General features: G+C 43.5%; 1 protein-coding gene across 1 annotated transcript in view; it reads left to right on the forward strand.

Annotated features, from left to right (window-relative positions):
- Window positions 1-14,526, forward strand: part of LOC142774989 (serine/threonine-protein kinase haspin-like) — a 71,018-nt gene extending 56,492 nt beyond the window's left edge. The window contains exons 10-11 of the mRNA XM_075876167.1: window positions 12,294-12,390; window positions 13,675-14,526. Coding sequence (XP_075732282.1) covers window positions 12,294-12,390; window positions 13,675-13,993 — 416 coding nt within the window. The 3' untranslated portion in view covers window positions 13,994-14,526. The remainder of the gene's footprint in view (window positions 1-12,293; window positions 12,391-13,674) is intronic.
- Window positions 14,527-20,191: the final 5,665 nt, after the last annotated feature.

The following is a 20,191-nucleotide window of genomic DNA, read 5'->3' on the forward strand; positions in this document are numbered from 1 at the left end:
AAGAAAATCACAGTATATCTAAGAAGTGAATAATGATGCGTGGGGCGAAGCTTCAGAGGGTTTTATCGGTAACCGTGAATCCATCTGTCTGTTTGTCACACTAGCACCTTCTGCTGAGTCAACGATAAACTAGGCAGTCACCAATGGGTCACAGTAGAAGGACAATCCATGGCTTTAGGTTACAAAATACCTGGACTGTGCTGGAGGGAGGGGAAGGAGTTAAGCAGCTCCTCCTGCCTGCCTGGCTACACCACTGGTCATGACTCCCAGATGAGCCATCAAGTCGTTAAAAATTATAAAGTACACAGTTAACCTTTACGTAACACATAAACGAGACTATCGCCTTGGCTACCAGTTCTTAATTTAAAGTTTTTTCACTTCTGTATTCATATACTTCAGCTGCACTACGCCGCTTGTTTGCACTCAGATACCGGCTTCGCCAGGCCCCGCCTTCTCTAAAACTGCTTGCATACACTTCCCTTGTGCGATCATTACTTGAATACGGTAATATTGTTTGGTCACCTTTCTCAAAACAGCAAATCACGAAACTGGAAGGAATACAAAGGAAAGCTTTGAGGTTCATTTACAACAAGTACAGACATACAGATTCTCCGACTAAACTAATTAAAAAAGCTGGATTACTTTCTCTAATGAATAGAACAAGGTTAGCACGTGCAAAATTTATACATTGATGTATCCTTTAAACATTGATGTATCATTTAAACATTGATGTATCCACCTACCTTACGTTTGATCAAACTAGAACAAGACGCCAAAAACACCCAATGAGACTTAACGAATACTCCTTCAACACAAACTGCTTTAAGTACTCATTCTTTCCGATAGCCACTAATGAATGGAATAAACTGGATCCGAGTATCTCCAGCACTACCGAATTAGCAAAATTTCTAACCCTTGTCGAAAATGAACTTTGTATTATGCAAACGGAATCACCTGGTTGATTTTAATATGAGTGTTCATGTGAACATTGTACGAGCAAAGTATCATGTCATCATATTTTTTCTTTAGGCAATTTTTAGTACTGAATCCAGGTGAAGAGAAATCGCTCTGTTGATTCTTGATCATGTTTCTGTTTTTCAGTGTGTATAAATTTGCCCTTCCTTGAAATACTTCGCCATATTGTAGGGCAGTTTCTTATTGCTGTAATTTCTTGTGGTGTTTCTTGATGCATATGCCAATATGTCAACCAATGTGTCAACCAAGTCGCTGCATTTATTTTCTTCTGACAACTTTTCTTTACACTAATGTTTTATGCCTTCTTTGATCTGACATTGTTAAATGATCCGATTCTGTTAGTTTCATTCTGTACTTTGTCGCGATGTATGTCTTTAATGAGTACTTATTCCAATTTTTGTGTTCAGGCCCTTCCTGCTAAAATCCCTGATGGGATTGGCAGTATGTCGAAATAAATAAATAAAAATAAATAAATATGACAGGCCTTGGGTCTCAGGGTCAGGGAGCAGGATGCTCTCCTGAAAGCTAGAAAAATAAGAAGTGGTTGCTTTATAATAGCATTTATTAGTGCACTGCATCAATGCTACTAGCATGCTGTAAGATGTATGTATTGCATGTGGCTAGATAGTTTATTAAGCATATAAAACACACCTACTGCATATGCAGAACGGCCCAGGAAAGTAGGATTTCGGACTTTATGTCTCTAAAGCTGCATGGCTCATTTGGAAGTCACCACACTGATCCCTGTCCTTGTAGCACCCCTCTGTTGGCAATGGAATGCAGATGATAACCCATATCCCATTTCAATTGCTCTGTAGAGAGCACCAAATGTGCTCTCTGTATCCCAGGTCAGTGGGAATCTGCTGAAGATTGCCCTTGCAAGTGTGTCATGTCACTTGAGTTACTTAGGCGAAAGGCTGGTACAGATACATAATTGAACAAATATGTTTCATATCTAAAAAATAATGCCCTCTAGCAACTTCACCTATACATAGCTTCTACATAGAGCTTTAAAATGAAATTTCGTGCATATTTATAGTGCGACCCCCAAGGCAAGTTTCTGATGCTTAATACAGAGGTTTTTCAAACAAAGTGACACTCACAATTTTTTTCAGAACATCTGCTATAACACCAGTGCTTAATGTATTTTTAATTTCTAGCATGTTGACAGGTCACTAGTACATAATTTATTTGTGTCCTTGGAACTTACCATGTTCCCGGAAAAAAACCCAAATGTGGCAACTTTATTCAATATTGCTCGTGTGAAAAGCCTTCAAAAATTGATACACATAATTAAGTCATTATTTTAAACTTAGATAACTTCATTACTTTGCCAGAAATGTCTTTTATAGAGTGCAATCCAAAAACTGTTTTTGAAAAAAATTGTTTAAAACCTTTTACCTTATCTTCAGATAGGTACAAACATTATTATGGCAGTAATTATAGAATTTACCACAATTACCTTTTTTACCAGTGATAGTAGCTGGTCGAGTCAAGTTGGCAAATTCAAGTCCTTTCTACGAAAAGTCTATAGCCACTTTGAAATCTTGGAAAAGCAGCCACTGATAATCACCGCAGTGCGATGCATTCTGCTCAATTTAACTGGCGAAACCGAAACCGATGCACCAAACTGTGCATCTACCATTCACTTCAACAATACCCTCTATGGCCACACTGCTTATACTGCATTGGGGGATAAGATTAGGTGAGCGTCGATGAGCGGCACAAAACTAAGTGCCTAAATTGACGGTTGATAACGGCTAGAGAAACAGTGCCGTCATTGAGGGTGTTGTTGAAATGAATGGTGGATGTCCTGTCTGGTGCATCGGTTTTCATTTCAACAGCGAAATTAGGCAGATTGCATCACTCCACGGGGATTATCAGTGGCTGATTTTCCAAGATTTCAAAGTGGCTATAGACTTGTGGTAGAAAGGACTTGAATTTGCCAACTTGACTCGACCAGCTACTATCACTGATAAAAAAGGTAATTGTCTTGATATAATTACTGCCGCAATTATTGTTTGTGCCTATCCGAAGATTTCTTTAGTCACAGGAAAGGATATGCCACAACTAGCACGCAAGTACCTCCTTTCTCAATCTTTTAAAAAATATTGGACACTTTTCTTGAAACACCCAGTATTTCATACACATGCAGACAATGCGAGGTGAAAACGAATGATGAACGAGCAAGAAGAAATAGTGCGCTCATAAAAAGACAGCCTTGTAGCCAGGAATGTTTTTAGAGGGGAGGGGGAAACATGTTGATGGCCATTAAAAATGACTTTCTTCATTACTTACGCTCAGAAGGACAACCCACAACATGCGAATACAGGGGGGAGGCACAAACTCCTGGGGCACCCCTCTGGCTACAGGGCTCCACTGAGCACACTTCCTTGGAAAACAGCAGTTGTCACACAAGCAGAAGAAAAGTTGTCATGATTAACAGATGTAAACGGAGGTCTGCACAAAAGAAAGTTTTAACCCAAGTGAGAAACTTCAGAGGAAGGTTTTGCTGTGTTAGTAAAATATGCCGTGAGAAACCCTATCAAGAGCTGTAGAAAAATGTGGAAATAATGCATCAATGAATGCCCATGTCAAGTTACAAATGTATACAGTCAAAAAGGCCAGCAAGTCTAGTGTCACATGAAAAGACTTACAAAAGCCGCACTCACATTTAAAAGTGATGTTACGAACTTCCAGCTAGTAGAGGCCTTGCCTTGCAACAAGAAAGCTGCTACTCATCACAGATTAAACTTCTTAATTGTCATACAAGTTGGAAATGATGGGTCTGATCTTACTAGTAGAAAAGTGGCCTAAGCATGTGCTCTCAACATCAAGATATAGTTGCTGACTTTTTATACGAATTCCTTCATGGCCCCGCCACTCATCCCACAGAAGTAATGTAAATTAACGAACAAAACTTTGGATGCCCCAGTGGGCGCTAACTTGACTTTTTGTGCTCTAGCTGACTAATTTGGTATGCTCTCAAACACAGTAACAATGTGCCAACGATGTTTACAATACTCTTGCTAGGTTGCCACCACTAAATGTTGGCACTCACTAGGGCTCGAGGTTTCCAGTGTAAAATTCAACACAGAAATTACAACTGCGGGTCTTGAAGGTCACCTTTCGAAGGCTATGTTTTGAATGTGCGATGTCGACAGCAAATTTCAAACTAGATAATGACAACAAAATAAACATCATCTACATGGGACAGGTTTGTTTCACACTCACTAACATGGAAGAACATTAACAATCAGTATGAAATCTTGACTGTTGTGCTATAGCCTCATGCTTATGAGCTGCTTGATTACCTGTCACTGTTCCATGCTGCTCGACTGAACGCAGAACCATCCAGAATTGGCAGTGGAGGATGCACTGAAAATGAGGGCGTTTGATAATTTGCTGGTGATGCGGTGACACAAATTCCTGCAACATCAGGTCACCAAGGTGCTTGTGGCATGAACAGTCATAGTGACGCTGGCATGAGATGTGACAGCTGGCCCAAGAACAAAAGAAGGATCACCTGGAAGAGAATAGTGTGACATTGTAACTGCTGTGTCATGATCCCGTGACATGAATAATGTGCCATGCTTGTCTAACACGATGTCAAACCTTTTTCATCAGTCATGTGTGTGCATACATGCACACTACTGTCTGTGGGATGTGAGTATGACCCACATCTGATTCACTGCCTATGTTAACTCAGGAAGAGCAAGAATGCACTTTGAAAATCTACAAGTAAGCGTTAAGGAGACAGTAAAACAGTACATCTGTCGCGAATAATAGCAGCTTCACGAGTGAAAAAGTTTCATTGAAAAGATACAGTAAATATCAGTTGCGGCTGCATTTGTACCTTGAAATTCCAGGTGATGTACATAGCCACACTAGTGGTTGTAAATGCTCCAGAAAAGACTAATCAGGCATCGTATTGAAGCAATTTCGAGTGTGTTTGCAATGTTTGCTATCCTTGTTTAAAACAATATAATTAACAATATATATGTACTCTTATAAGACTAACATGCTACAATGAAGCACTCTTTTACCTGGCAGAAATTTTGATATATCCTTGTTGAAAACAATATAATTAAGAATATATATGTACTCTTATATGACTAACATGCTACAATGAAGCACTCTTTTACCTGGCAGAAATTTTGATATACGCATCATGGCACTGTGTCATGCATCTGATTTTGATAAACCTGAAGTCTGTGCTCTTAAAAGCACAGATGTGAGGGCAGGTATAATAGTTTACCATCAGCTACTCCTGAAGCGTCAGTGCGATTTACATATCTGGTAAGCCCTTGATATGTTGACAGCTTTCTAAGTTTACACAAAAATATATATCTACAGCTTGCCATTGAACCTTTTACATGAAATCGATCTCGACTAATCATGGGATTCACTGTATTGTATTTGGATTTAGTCCATGAGAATGTTTAAAAACCACACTTTTTAAAGATATTTCTGTGCCCTCTGCTGCACTGTGAATAATATTTTTATTCCAGGTATAACACTAACAGAACTAAAAAAACGGCACATTTATAATGAGTGTGTTAAATCAAATATATGCAATAAATTATAAAAGTAAGTGTATATGGGCTTCAAAACATCTTGACACTATTCACCTGAGCCAATTACTTGCCTTGTAGTATTTCAGTTCTCTCCATTTCTCTCCAGAACTTTCCATTTTTGTAGACAAAAGTTGGCACTATTGCAACCCGTCATGTAAATCATTTTACTATTTAACAGCTAGTAATGACCGAAGCACATATACTTGAGAGTGTGCAAAAAAGGCATACCTTTTGTAAATGTAAAAGCTTTATTTGAAATAAATTGTAAGGTTCGTTTCCAATTGAAAAAAAAACAATTGATTCTAATTCAGTCACAATGATAAGGTATCAACTCTATTTCCAAGTGAAAAAATGAATTTATTCTATTTCATTACCAACATTAGGGTATCAACTCTGTTCTTTTTGAGATGGAAGTGGCATCAAAGATATTAGATAGCTCTCACCCTGCAAACTTCAAACAGAACTGAACAGAAAGAACACAACTTTTTAATGAAGCTTCACCTTAAAAGAGTAAACTACCTTCATGCTAGGTGCCCCGCTATGGTTCAAATGCTTTTTCACTTTTCCAATCTTTGACCAGCAGTCTTAAACTGGAGATAACATCAGCCTTATAATCTGCGGAGGCTTTAATAAATTCCAGTAGTTAGCAGTGTCTTCATATTCCTTTTTTTCATCCTTGCGTCTAAACTTTGCTACAAATACTCAATGGCAGGTAGCGTTGCATTGTCACTTCATTAGCAGGCATTATCACTTTAATACAGCTGTATTGGTTCATGACAGAAACATATCTTTTTTTTCTGATTTCAATAGATCCTTTTCCTAATTGTGGTGTCCTTCCCACTTCCAAATCTTATCGCACAGGTTATAAGTTCTTGCATGTATCGGTGTCACTTACCAGTGCTGCATAAGCACACTATTCGAACTGTCAGAAGACAGAGCATATGGTTAAATTCACCCTAGTACAGTTAGGATCTCTCGTTTACTCATGCAGTTTAGTATACTACATATCAAACTATTAAAGTAAGCACGGATGAAATTGATATGTTGTCTAAATGTTCCTCATGCCTGTGCAGCTAGTACTCACCACAAAGACGCATTTCTTCAAGGTATAAAAATGGGTAAGCACAGAGTCCAGCAACCACATCAAAAAAGTTTTCATCTCCTAAAATAAAAAACAATTTGATGACTTTCTCTGGCAGTAACCAATGAATGTTATAATTAAATGTGTTATTCACCACATTTTTTACTATGACCACATCAATGCTAAACTTACAACCAAACATTCACAAAAACCAATATCTTTGCAACTTATTCACCAGCTATAAAAATTAATTGGCACCGTACACATATCAAATTATCTTTGCCCACAGAAAGAAAACTCTGATAATAAGCTAATTTGAACTATCATATTTCACTGAGTGTTATCTCTCTATAAAAAATCCCCTATATAGACCACATTCTTGATATGCTGAAAATCCTACCATTGTTCTACACAGAAAATTTGTTCCTAACCGCATTGCGAATTCACAGATGTTTAAATAAAATTCCTGGGGTTTGACGTCCCAAAACCACGAATAATTATGAAGAACACCGTGGTGGAGGCCTCCGGAAATTTTTAGCGCTAGGTTATCTTTATCGTCCACTGACATTGCACCATACACGGGCCTTTACCATTTTCCTTCCATCAAACGCGACTATATACCACGGCAGGCATCAAACGTGCGGTCAGCAGCCGACCACCATAACCACAATACCACCGTGGCAGACGAAGCAAACTCTTTTTATTATTTTTTCAGAACGCGTTTTACGAGTAATGGTTTCTAGCTTTTTGGAAGAATTCACACGACGCTTTACATTTCTTGGGTTGAAGTTCTCTCTGATATTTCCCACTTAGGTGCCACCTGCCTGCAGCCACCTTTTCTTAGACAACCCAGAGGAGATGAACTTCGGCCGGACGGGTAGAACACGCGTGTAGGCTGCAGTGCGCCAAGATTTTACGGCAGATATCGCGTCGTCTTTCGGCACCGCCAGCATAAAGGGAGGCCCACACATTAAACGGCTCCAGTATGACGTTGACAAGCCCGAACACTGTTGGCATAGAGTAATGCAAGTGCCGTGGACAAGAAATAAGAGCGCAATGAAAATGTCACGGTCGAAATGTAAACCCGACCAACACTGTCAACCGGCGATTTCCGTAAATGATGTATTTTCTGCTCTCAGTACGTACTCCATCTCGGAAAAATCAAGCATGATACAAGCTGTGCGAAAGCGACATCGACCAATTTGCACTGCGTTTATGGCCTCAACTTTACTCGAAGCGGCCTAATCTGAGCTATTGCGTAGGTACTACACGACACAGATCATTAGTGGCACGAGCTGTCCCCCAAACGGCGAGTAAATGAGAAGTCAGGCACTCACTTCCAAGATGTAGACCAGATAAAAAAGCAACGCCAGCCGGGTCCCGTTCAGTGTGTGCGTCCTGGCCTTTGAGGAGGCTAGTCAAGCTAGTGACTAGAGTAGTGAGAGCCGACGGATGAGTGATGATGGCGGTGCGCCTGCCGCGGTCGGATGGTTCTTCTTTCCGCGATGCCTACCGAAACCGCCATTTGGGAACAAATACAGTTTAGTAGAAAGAAAGCGGTGCTCAACACGTCGCGGCGATGGATGCAATGATGGTATGTGACGGCCATATTAGTATAAATTTCTGGAGGTCATCCGTATTGCAAATAATTACTTTCGTCTAATTTTTTGTTGAAGGGGGAGACACTTGTTTTTAGCACTATTCAGTGAAACATCATTGGTAAACGTATGCTGTGTCCATAATATTCGCGAAGTCGTAAAGTCTGCGATTCTTAAACGTGTGCTGTATCCTTGATATTTGCGAAGGAGTGGAATGTTTTTAATTCCTGGACACTATGTCCGCTTTTCTGTCCGTAAATACGCACAATTTTTTGCAGTGTGAACTGCGCGTAAAGTGCGTCTTCTACTGGAGGCTCTAAATCTAGGGAAAAAATTGAAAAGATTTTGTTGCCCCTTTATTTCGAAGACAGTGAATATAAAATGCATTACTAAGTCTAGACCTAACCCTAATATCACCGAAAAATTACCTTGTCATCATTCACAATTTCAGGTCGTCACGGGCCTCGCAATTAATCAGCGAAGTGGGAACTATTGCTCACCTTTCATGTCTCTGCAGCCAATCGCGGATTAGTTGCAGAGACATGAAAGGTTAGCAATAGTTATCAACGGGAACAGTTTATATATTGACGACTGTTCACTACAATGTGGCCACTGGCAGGATGATAGCCCATGATTGAAACGCCCACAATACTTCCCCACATTCAGCTTACGCCAAGGAACGAGGTTAAGCGTCTCAGCGGGTCAGTGGATCCTGCAGAGGAGCGGAGGCCCCTCTTGTCTCGGTGGAGTAGAGTAACTCAATGGCGGCGCTAGGGTCCCTCGATGCGCCCGCTTCTTTAGCGGGTGGAGCCACTCTTTGAAGGGGTGAGTGCCACCTTCCAATCGGCGGCCGCCATTCTGCTCCCCTCGTCTCGCCGCGGCTGGTTGAGTGAGATACGTGTGCGGCATTTTCGCGGGCAAAATGCCTGGGTGTCGCGTGCCACAGTGCACAAACCACTCGTGAAATGGCTACAGGATGTTAAGATTCCCGAAAGATCCGAAAAGGCGACTCTTGTGGCTTGTATAGATCAAGCGCGAGAAGTGGCAACCCAAGGACCGCTCGTGTTTGTGCAGTGTAATTTATGCCATTTCAGCATTTCGAGAGTTATAACTTAAAGCGCTGTCACACCGGCCTTTTCAATTGCGATAAAGCTTCATGTGATTGACTTTCGTACGCCAGCTGCAGAACGGCGCCTATAATTATTGAGAAACTTGATTCCGATCGGGCTTAGTTGGAATCACCAGTGCACCGGGAATAATACGCGTTAATTTGCATGCTATGTACATGCGTATTTAACTCGTTCATTTTGGATCCCACAAAAGGCGTTGTTCTCAATCGTTTCTTGTACACAAGCTGAGATTGCGCAAAGATGTGCGCCTACGTTGTGCGCTTGTTGCTGCCGCTGCCTTCAACTATTTTTTTACGCCGTGGGTCGTATGTCGCGTATCGTCGTAGTCGTCGTAGTCGTAGTAGCAAGTTGAATTGCATTGCATGTCAATTCAAATGGTGTCACAGCATATCCATGGAGCAAATGATAATGAGTGGGGCGAAGTGTCCATCAGTCCGTCCGTGCTTACGTGCGTCCATCCGTCCGTGCGTCCATCCGTTTGTCCGTCCCTGCGTTAGTTCGTGCGTCCACCCATCCGTCTGTGCGTCTGTGTGTCTGCCCATTCGTCCATCCCTGCGTTCGTCCGCGCGTCGGTCCGTCTGTGCGTCCGTCTGTGCACCCGTTCCTAATGCATACGACATGAAATGCGCTTTAAAGCTGTATGCGTCAGCCAGGTTTGGCACGTGCCGGCGAACTCTAGTTTTGAAAATGATCACTCACAGTACCTTGTTCACATGATTTCCCCAGGAGTGTCGTGCAGATGCTGAAGAGGAAATCGATGATGTGGAATAATGCGTTCGATGCTTTACCACTGAGCTATCACGGCGGCTAATTGATGGTGTGGAAAACATTTTCATTTAAGCGTTGAGCTCAATAGAATGCAGCATTTTGCACCATGCGGGTGGATTTCTTGTGTGAGGAATCTTGAAGAAAACGGATTGTGGGCAGTGCAGGGCTGCAATGAAGGGCTCGGTGAGCAATGAACACGCATATTTAACTGCACTGAAGCAGTAGATTCAGGATGGCGAGTACTTGTGTTATTCGAGTGGTCAGGTTATGAGGTCGCTGATATCTTATAAAAAGGACTTGAAAGAAATCACATCCTGAGCAGAAAACCTGTTCAACCTGATTTACCCTCTCAAAGCTGTAACTGAATATTCAATCAAAAAGGCGAAGTGCAGCGTACAGGCATACCAGCAATAGAAGGGTTCTCTGGAAAAAAATGTTGATGCCAAGTTTTGCACGAGTAAAGCTGCGCATTCACCTGCGCCAGCTCGAAACAACGAGAAACAGTAGAATTGGAAGCAAAATATTCGCTGCATTTAATTTGCAGTGAGTTATAACGCTTGTTTTTGAATTATAATAAATTTATCGTTCAAATAGAGCTCTGGCATCAGAGATTGCAGTATAATAAATGCAATTTGCTTGCTCATTGTTGTAACTTTTTGTAAATTGTAGTTTAGATTTTTTTTTCAGGGTGAAGGGGCCAGTCAAGCTGTGAAATGCAGCTTTTTTCCCTTCGCACCAAACCGTGTAAACAGTGTATTTTCGTGTACTTGTCACGTGGTTGAATAAACTCAAACTCAAACTCAAAGACGCGTGGTCGCTACATTTTAACGATGTCGATTAACGCTTCAAAAATTCCTAATTTTTCATATCCTATAGAAAACACGCTAAACCTGGTTTGACAGTCAATGTCTGAGTGAGAGCCATGATATAATGCCATAAAGCGACATGTGAATCACCAAATAGTATGATATGTTTTCAACAATTTTTTGCCAGTCTGCTGTTTGCAGTAAGGTATGAGAAATGAAAACGACGTACAATATACTGTGCGTTGCAGGGCGTGGTCTGTAAATGAAGTAGCCATTGAATAATTCAAAAACAATATTTAAAAATATGGTACGCAATCACAGTTCTGGGGGCGAAGCTTCTAAAGCCGCGGGTTTGTCCATAAATTTCTGTGACCAGTCGGTAACCACCTAGTTGTATGACTCACTGAGCATGCGGTGCTAGACAGACGGACGGACAGATGCTTTGCCCATCACTTCATGGATGATGATGAATGGAACGAAGCGTTCGTCCATCCGTACTATGCTATGGTCCATGGATAAGCTGGACACACGAACGGACGCATGAACGGACGCACGGAAAGAAGCACGGACGGAAGCACGGACAAACGCTTCGCTTCACACATAATCATTCACTCCGTGGATATGCTGTGGGTTTTTTTTTCTCTTTTCTCTCGACAGCACGTATTTTTTATTCTTTTTTGTCCAACCTGTTGGGAAATGGCAAACTGTTTTTACACATTTGTGGAATGCACATAACACACAGACACATTGAAGGGTCTTGTGACTTAGGTGCGGGTGTTTACGCCTTTAACCTATAAAAAAATAGCGACAAGCCCAAAAAGACGCTAACTGAAGGTGTTGGCGCGGCTTGCGTCAACAATATTTTTTCTGCTTCGAGCAGCTCCATCTGATAGTCTCACTTTGAAAATGACGGCTATAGACTAGATATCTAAGACCTTCACACTCCCAATGAAAAAAAAATGTATTTCTATCATGTTGTTTGAGTCCCACACGTTTTGACGCAACAAACTCTGTATGCAGCCACGCAACACTCGTTGGCTGGCCGTCGTTGATATGTGGGGTTTAACGTCCCAAAACCACTCTATGATTATGAGAGACGCAAACCGTCGTGGCCATAGGTGGCTTGCGAAGAGGGCATCGTAATGGCGGACTCCGTAGCAGACGACGCAGTTGTCTCCACCCTCCAATGCGGCACGGGAAGTGGGGCGCGCGCATAAGAGGAACACTAGGCGGAGGCCGCGGAGCACATTGCTGCGCCACCTGTTGAACAACGTTGTAGCTGCTGCCAATCGATGCGGCACATGTGCACATGTGCGCTCACTTAAACAGCATAGCTTTTTGTTATCTCTTCTGTGCAGATGGAAAAGCCGAGTACTCGGACTTAAGCCGCCACCGCCAGTTCATCGTGGGCGAAAAAGAGCTTCACGTGTTCGACAAGATTGCTGACACGCTGGGGTGAGCCATCAGTTCATAAGACGTATGCTATTCAGCCGAGTCATACGTTCTGTGAAATCAACGGGCACTTCTTCCTGTGACTAAACGGAAGAAAGAACGACACATAAGTAATGCCTCGCCTTCCTTCAGCCTCCTCAAGATGAGCACGTGTTGTTTTCCCAAAAAAGGCTGAAGCTGTACTGTGTCAAGACCTGGTTCACAATATTTTTTTTTTTGCAGGGCAGCCTAACTAGGTAGCCACATTAGGTGATAAAAAATGCCACGCATCTTCTGTTTCAGTGAGTAGTTCTAGTAATCACGTGTTTCACCATGTTGCACGATTGACGAGCTAGCGCGTGCCCTGTAGTCCCTTAACTACACCGTCTGAGGTGTGCGTTTGTCAAACCTGTAAATACGGATAAACTAGCCCAGCGACATTACTTTTAGAGCAGTGGGCTTTCAAGTTTCGTCAAATTGGCATACCTTGGCGGTTACGGCATCGCGTTACTGACGTCTTTGATATGATTGTAGCCTCAGCAGTCGCATTTCGATGGTGGCAAAACGCAAAAATCTTCATGTTCTGGAATTCAGGCGTGTGTTAAATGACCCACGTGGTCAAAGTAACTCCGGAGTTTGCCTATGCGGTGCTACTGATAATCATTTTCTTAATCACGGCGTAGTTTCGGTGCCGAAAGCTTTGCAATTTTAATTTTTTTTTCGTTAATCGGATGCCATAAGGACTAGACTAGACCAGGAATACTATACTGGAAGGCAGTTGGCTGTATGCCTCTGCGTCGCCCTCTTGATGACTTCGCACAATTTGCCCAATACCAACCACTTCAACAACGAGGAAGGCTTTCACTTCAAATAACATCGTAGCTTTTTCCAGGGGATGGATCTCTTTACGTGACGATAGAAAAAAAAAGGTTTTTTGAGTCTGAGGTATAAGAAAAATAGTTGTGACTTCATTGTTTGTGCCTCCTAAAGAGAGATGAAAATCTTTTTTAAATGAGCGCTAATTGTTTACAGGCTTATCGTGACTTCTTTAGCCATTCGTTTTATCATCTTTTCTCGTTCTTTTCCGCCATTTATTTTGTGCGCTCCGTATTTTTATGGTTTTACCTTCTATCGCACTCCCTCATGACGTCGTGCGTCGTTTTGCGAAGAAGTTTTCTGTTACGAATGTCTCGCACACGAATGCTTAGGGGATGCGTCAAAGCGCTGTCTGGCGTTTTTAAAGCCTTTCGCGGATGCATGTCGTTCTCTCTATTAGAATCATTCCCGTCGGGTGTGGTGGCTTCGCAGTACCTGTGCCGACCGGTTCAAGCCTCATACGAACGCCGTGTGGCTTAAACATCTGGCCGAATGGCTGACGCACCAGAACGACGCCGGTACCTCGGCGATGCTCGAGCAGTGGGGACACGTACTCTCCGTCGCCGCGTCGGCCGAGGATGCGGCTGAGGAAGCCGCCGAAACCACCGACAGCCACCCCACCAACCGCCGCCCGGCGCCGCTCTTGCGCCCTCGCCGTAAGAAGCCGAAGCTGGACGAACCAAAACAGGGTGACAAACCGGAAGAAACTGATGAGCGCTCGGCCACCAGCTCAGCGAAAGAAGTCCAGTGATCCCAACAACCTCGCCTAGCAGCTCTACAACGCCCGCAAGTGGTTCCGAAAACACAGCACGCATTCTGCCGCAATGGCTCATCCCATCTTCCACTTGCTTCCTGTTGTATGGAAGAGTCCCGAAGCGAGATGCTGTACGCATTCCACCAGTGGCAGCTTCCACAGTGTTCCACAGCTTATTCAAGAGTGATTCTTTTCATCTTCTGAGCAAGTGAAAATAAAATGCTGCCAAGGGCACTGGCTGTACTGTCCGGCGAGGCCTTGTGCTCATACAGAATGACTTCCGCGATGACGTCGGTGAATGCAGCAATGCGACACGGCTACCGGATATTGCACGTCTTGCCGTTCGTATAGCTCCAATTAAGCCATCTCACGCTGCCGTTATTGCGTTCTAACGCTGCTGCTTGCTGTGAAACGCTTGTCGTAAATGGTCTACAGATTTGAATAAGGGTAGATCGTTCAAGGAATATTCTGCGACGGTCACTGTTCGCAGGGTCTTGCCGTCATTAAAAGCAATATCGTCGCCTGGGTTAGTGGTTCTAAAAGTATTTTTTAACCTACACCTCCCAAAGCCCACTCTTGTAAGCTATTATTACAGTTACTCCGATATTCATTATATGTATATGTTCAGTGCATGTGACTTGGTTTGCCATTTCAGAGACCACATCTATAGGCGGAGTTCAAATGCTAAAGGCCCGTAAGCTTAGTATTAGGTGCATGTTAAAGAATCCCAGGTGATCGAAATTTCCAGAGCCTGCCGCGGCGGTGTGCCTTGTAATTGTATCGTACTTCTTGGACCGTAAGCCGCCACAATTATACTACAGTTTGCCATAATAAGGCCTGCATAATGCGTGTTCGATTATTCGCTAAAGAAACCCGCCAGGCCTGCACGCAACGCGCAGCACAGGAACAGAGAAAGCGGAGATTGGCCTTTTTGGAGCCTTTTTTTAGCACACAAGCAAACTACTTCCTTTGCTTCCTCTGCTTGGAAATGCAATGAAACTAGCTTTCATGCTTCACCAACACACGCGTCTTGTATACATGCTTCACAATGCAACATGAAATGTTGCAGTAATAATGCGTGGTACAAGCGTCCATTTCCGACGGGTGTCAGAATACGTGATTATCATAATTGTTCTGTGGTTTATACCCGGAACCTCAAAATGAAAAACACACAAGCTAGTGCTCTTATTCCTTTAAGGCCACGTTGTGGGTCAATGGCAAAGTCGCAAAGATTTCATGCAATATGTGTTTGAAGTACGCACTTCAGACAGAATGTCGCTATTGCGTTCAACTCCTAAAGGCGAAGCTCTACGGTCCCATATGTTTTTTTCTTTCACTATCGGTACAAACGCGCGCTTATCAATGGGAGTCGTGGGTCCACCTTAGTTCGAGGAGTGGTGGTGATATGACGCTACATGAGGGGTAGTGCTGATTGCGTCACACGCAGTTCCAAGCGCTTTCCCTCGGAGGTGCGATAGTAGTGTTACTCACTCTAATACCGTACGTCTGTCACAATTCTTCTTTCGGGCTCCACCTTTTTAGCTCGAAGCAACGCCACCACCTCATTACGGCGCAGCGCATGCTCTAGCGTTGCAGTGGTGCTCCCCCATTAGCTGCTCGCATATCGCCACGAACGGTGACACGCTATCTCAAAACACCGTATCCTTTACAGAGCCAGCGTGACCGCCACTAATGCGAACACAAAGAACGCATGACGCCACCTCACGGATCAGTACACAACTGAACAAATAATTACTTCATGTGATTTCCGTCGTGACGCACTGCATAAGGGGCTCTCTCCCCCATGACCGCAAAGCACAAGCGAAGGCTAGGCGATGGGCGAGAACAGGAAAGGGCTAGAGAGTGTGAAGGACGGCTGGAACGGGCGCATCTCACTGGCACTGATAAAACAGCGGAGGCGTAGGTCGGTCGGTTGGTCGTTGGGTCGATCACACAGCTGTGGCGGAGAAATAAACGGGAGAGGAGAAACGAAACGAAGCCTCTGCCACCTCTTCCACCTAACCTCCTCACGCGAGAAGAGGTGGGAGAGTTGGTGCATCCGCAGTAAGGATGGTCACGTCATAGAGTTTCCTAATATACACTAGAGGGAACTCTGACGCTAGTGTCTATGGGAGCACGGCGCTTCAGCGAGCATGGGCATGATGGGTAGTACACACATATCTGGCCTGCTTTGCTGGCTCCGTGTGTGTTCGTGTGGCTTGGAGCTGTTTTTTCACGTAAACAAAAATTAGCAAATGTTCACAGTTTTCGCTTCGTAACCTTATTCTTTTAGGCTTACCATTTTGAATCAAGTCACTGAGTTCAGACGGGTTAGTTCTTTCTTTCAAAACAAACTGAAATACAGCAGTAAACGAAGCCACAAGTACGATTTGCCGCCCGCAAGAACGAAGACTAGGCAAATGTGTGTACTACCCATCATTCCCATTGTCGCTGAACGATCGCAGCACCAGAGTCCCCTCTAGTTAATTTTAGGAAACTCTATGGGTCCCGGTACACACCGGTTTGAACTCCGCCATAAGCTGCTTCGCATCTAAAGAAGAGCGGCCCTGTGGTTGATTACTGGGTGGGCTGCCAGGCAGAAGGCCAGGGTTCAACTCCCATTCGGCCCTTGCTATTTTTAAGCGACACTGTTATGAGATCACAACTAGGGTCGCATGTGCCGTAGTTGTCCGCCGCCACCGCCCAAGTCCGTAACCACTATTGCGCGAAATAAGAATAAAATAAGTAAATGAAAAACCACAATAGGATTCTAACCCGAGCCTCCTGCGTACCAGCCAAGTGTACTACCACAGAGCTATGCCGCTGCCTAAAATTTCACTTCGAACTGGCCTTGAGCACTCTTGTTGTGGAAAAGGAATCTCGTTAATATGAATAACAAATCATTTCAGAACAGCAAAGCAACAACCAGAAGTCACACTGTGTGAATTGCGCAGCGAGTGGGTTGTCAAATGCTCCAAACCATAACAAAATCTTCCGGCATTATTCTTCATCTTCATGAGCCACAGCATTTAAAATGGCACAACATTTCTTGCAAGTAGTAGCGGGTACCATGCATCTGCGAAAAATCACGAAGAATGGCAAAGTGAATGCCTCCCTATTACACAAAAATTATGATGATTTGTGACGTAGCGCCCTGCCGTGGTGGTCTAGTGTCTATGGTACTCGGCTAATGACCGGCAGGTCGCGGGATCGAATCTCGGCTGCGGCGGCTGCATTTCCGATGGAGGCGGAAATGTTGTAGGCCCGTGTGCTCAGATTTGAGTGCACGTTAAAAAACCCCAGGTGGTAGAAATTTCCGGAGCCCTCCACTACGGCGTCTCGCATAATCATATGTTGGTTTTGGGACGTTCAACCCCACATATCAACCGATTTGTCACGCAGTGGGTACCCTGCAAGAGTGCTTGTAATAATCGCCCAAAGAGTGTTTAGCAAAGGCTCCGAAGGGCCGCTCTTCCAGCTTTCACTGTGACTGTGCTGCCCGTTCCGCGCAGGCCTGGCGGTTTTTCATTCATATTTCACACGATAGCGGTTACGGACACTGGCCATGGCAGCGGCCCCAGTGGCGGTAGCGGTGAACAACCACGGCACCGAAATTGGCCCTAGTGGTCTCATAACAGCTTTCCCTGTAAACTACACTCGTGCCAGCAAGCGTGGTTGTTTCACAAAGCTGGAGTGCGCCATGGCAAATGGTATCGATAAATTCATTTAGCGTCTGCCTTCATGCCTGCGCCCGCCCGGTTTCCTGAGACGACGTCGCCACCTACAGCGCTGGAGCTGCGTACATGAGAAGGCACCAGAGCCCACAGGTTAGTGAGCGGAAGAAGAAATTTCTCGGTGATATATTGTGATCTCGACGTATACAGTGCACAAGCTGTGTATTAATTCATCATGCTTGAAATATTAGTCTCAGAAAAATCGTTCTTTGTTCACCCCGTTAAAGAAACTATCACCATCATAAACGGATATGCGCCACATATATTGGGTAAGTTACACTGCTCATTACTGGTATACTGAAAATGGACAATGAAACAAATGAAACCCAAGAAACGTGTATGTGCCACAGAAATATGTGTGGCCTATACCAGATAACTATTATCGTAAACGTTATGCACCACAAAAATTGTATAGGTTACACTGCTCATTACAGGCTACTGAAAATGAAGGACACAGCCCAAGAAACGGGTATGTGCCATAGAAATATGTGTGGTCTATATGAGAAAACTATCATCATCATGAAAGGTTTGTAAGTTGCACTGCTCACCACTGCTCTACTGAAAATGAAGGACACAGCCCAAGAAACGGGTATGTGCCACAGAAATATGTGTGGCTTATATCAGATAACTATCATCATCATAAACAGCTAGTATGTGCCACTGAAGTTGGGTAAATTCCACTACTCACCACTGGTCTACTGATAATGGACACAGCTCAAGAAACGGGTATGTGCCACAAGAATATGTGTGACCTATATGAGATAAATATCATCATAAACGGTATGCGCCACATTAATTGGGTAAGTTACACTGCTCATTACTGGTCTACTGAAAATGGACACAGTTAACCCAAGAAACGTGCATGTGCCACGGAAATATGTGTGGCCTATACCAGATAACTATCATCATAAACGTTATGCGCCACAGAAGCTGGGTAAATTCCACTGCTCACTACTGGTCTACTGATAACAGACACGTCTCAAGAAACGGGTATGTGCCACAGGAATATGCGCGGCCTATATGAGATAACTATCATCAGAAATGGTACGCGCCACATACATTGGGTAAGTTACACTGCTCATTACTGGTCTACTGAAAATGAAGGACACAGTTAGCCCAAGAAACCAGTATGTGCCACAGAAATATGTGTGGTCTATATCAGAAAACCATCATCATCATGAACAGTATGCGCCACACAAATTGGGTAAGTTGCACTGCTCACCACTGCTCTACTGAAAATGAAGGACACAGCCCAAGAAATGGGTATGAGCTACAGAAATATGTGTGGCGTATATCAGATAACTTTGACGCTTCCTCCGTTTTTCAGAGCGTGTTCAATTTTCTCCATGTTATACCTTCTTATATCGCATAACTGACGCCTATAATTAAACTTCGAAAGCTCTGCCAGTTCTATTTTGTCTGTTGTACTTGAGACTCTCATGATTTGACGCTTCTTAATGAGATTCTTCGTTTCCTGGGAAAGCTTGCCAGTGTCCTGTCTAACTACCCGGCCTCCAACTTCCACTGCACAATCGATAATGATACTCGTCAGATTATCATTCATTGTATCTACGCTAAGGTTGGTTTCCTAAGAGCCGAGTACTTGTTTTGAAGCGAGACTCTGAATTCTTGTACTTGCCCTCTCACTGCTAGCTCTATACATAGCCTTCATAGATTACGAGAAGGCGTTCGATTCAGTAGAAATATCAGCCGTCATGCAGACACTGCGGAATCAGGGCGTCGATGAAGTATATATAAACATCCTGGAATAAATATACAGGCGATCAACTGCTACCATAGTGCTTCATAAAGAAAGCAACAGAATACCAATCAAGAAGGCGTAAGGCAGGGGAACACAATTTCCCCAATGCTATTTACCGCGTGCTTACAGGAGGTTTTCAGAAACCTATAATGGGAACAGTTAGGGATAAGAGTTAATGAAGAGTACCTTAGTAACCTGCGCTTTGCCGATGACATTGCATTGCTGAGTAACTCTGGGGACGAATTGCAACTCATCATTACGGAGTTAGACAAGGAGAGCAGAAATGTGGGTTTTAAAATTAATATACAGAAAACGAAAGTAATGTACAACAACCTCAAAAAAGAGCAGCGCTTCGAGATAGGTAATAGTGCACTTGAAATTGTAAAAAACTATGTCTACTTAGGGCAGGTAATAACCACGGATCTGAACCACGAGATTGAAATAACTAGAAGAATAACAATGGGTTGGAGCACATTTGGCAAGCACTCTCAAATTATGACAGGTAGATTGCCACTATCCCTCAAGAAGAAGGTATATAACAGCTGTATCTTGCCGGTGCTTAGCTACGGAGCAGAAACCTGGAGACTTACAAAGCGGGTTCAGCTTAAATTGAGGACGACGCAGCGAGCAATGGAAAGAAAAATGGTAGGTGTAACCTTAAGAGACAAGAAGAGAGCAGAGTGGATTATGGAAGAAACG

This window comes from Rhipicephalus microplus, chromosome X, assembly GCF_043290135.1.
Source record: "Rhipicephalus microplus isolate Deutch F79 chromosome X, USDA_Rmic, whole genome shotgun sequence".
Classification (NCBI taxonomy): Eukaryota; Metazoa; Arthropoda; class Arachnida; order Ixodida; family Ixodidae; genus Rhipicephalus; species Rhipicephalus microplus.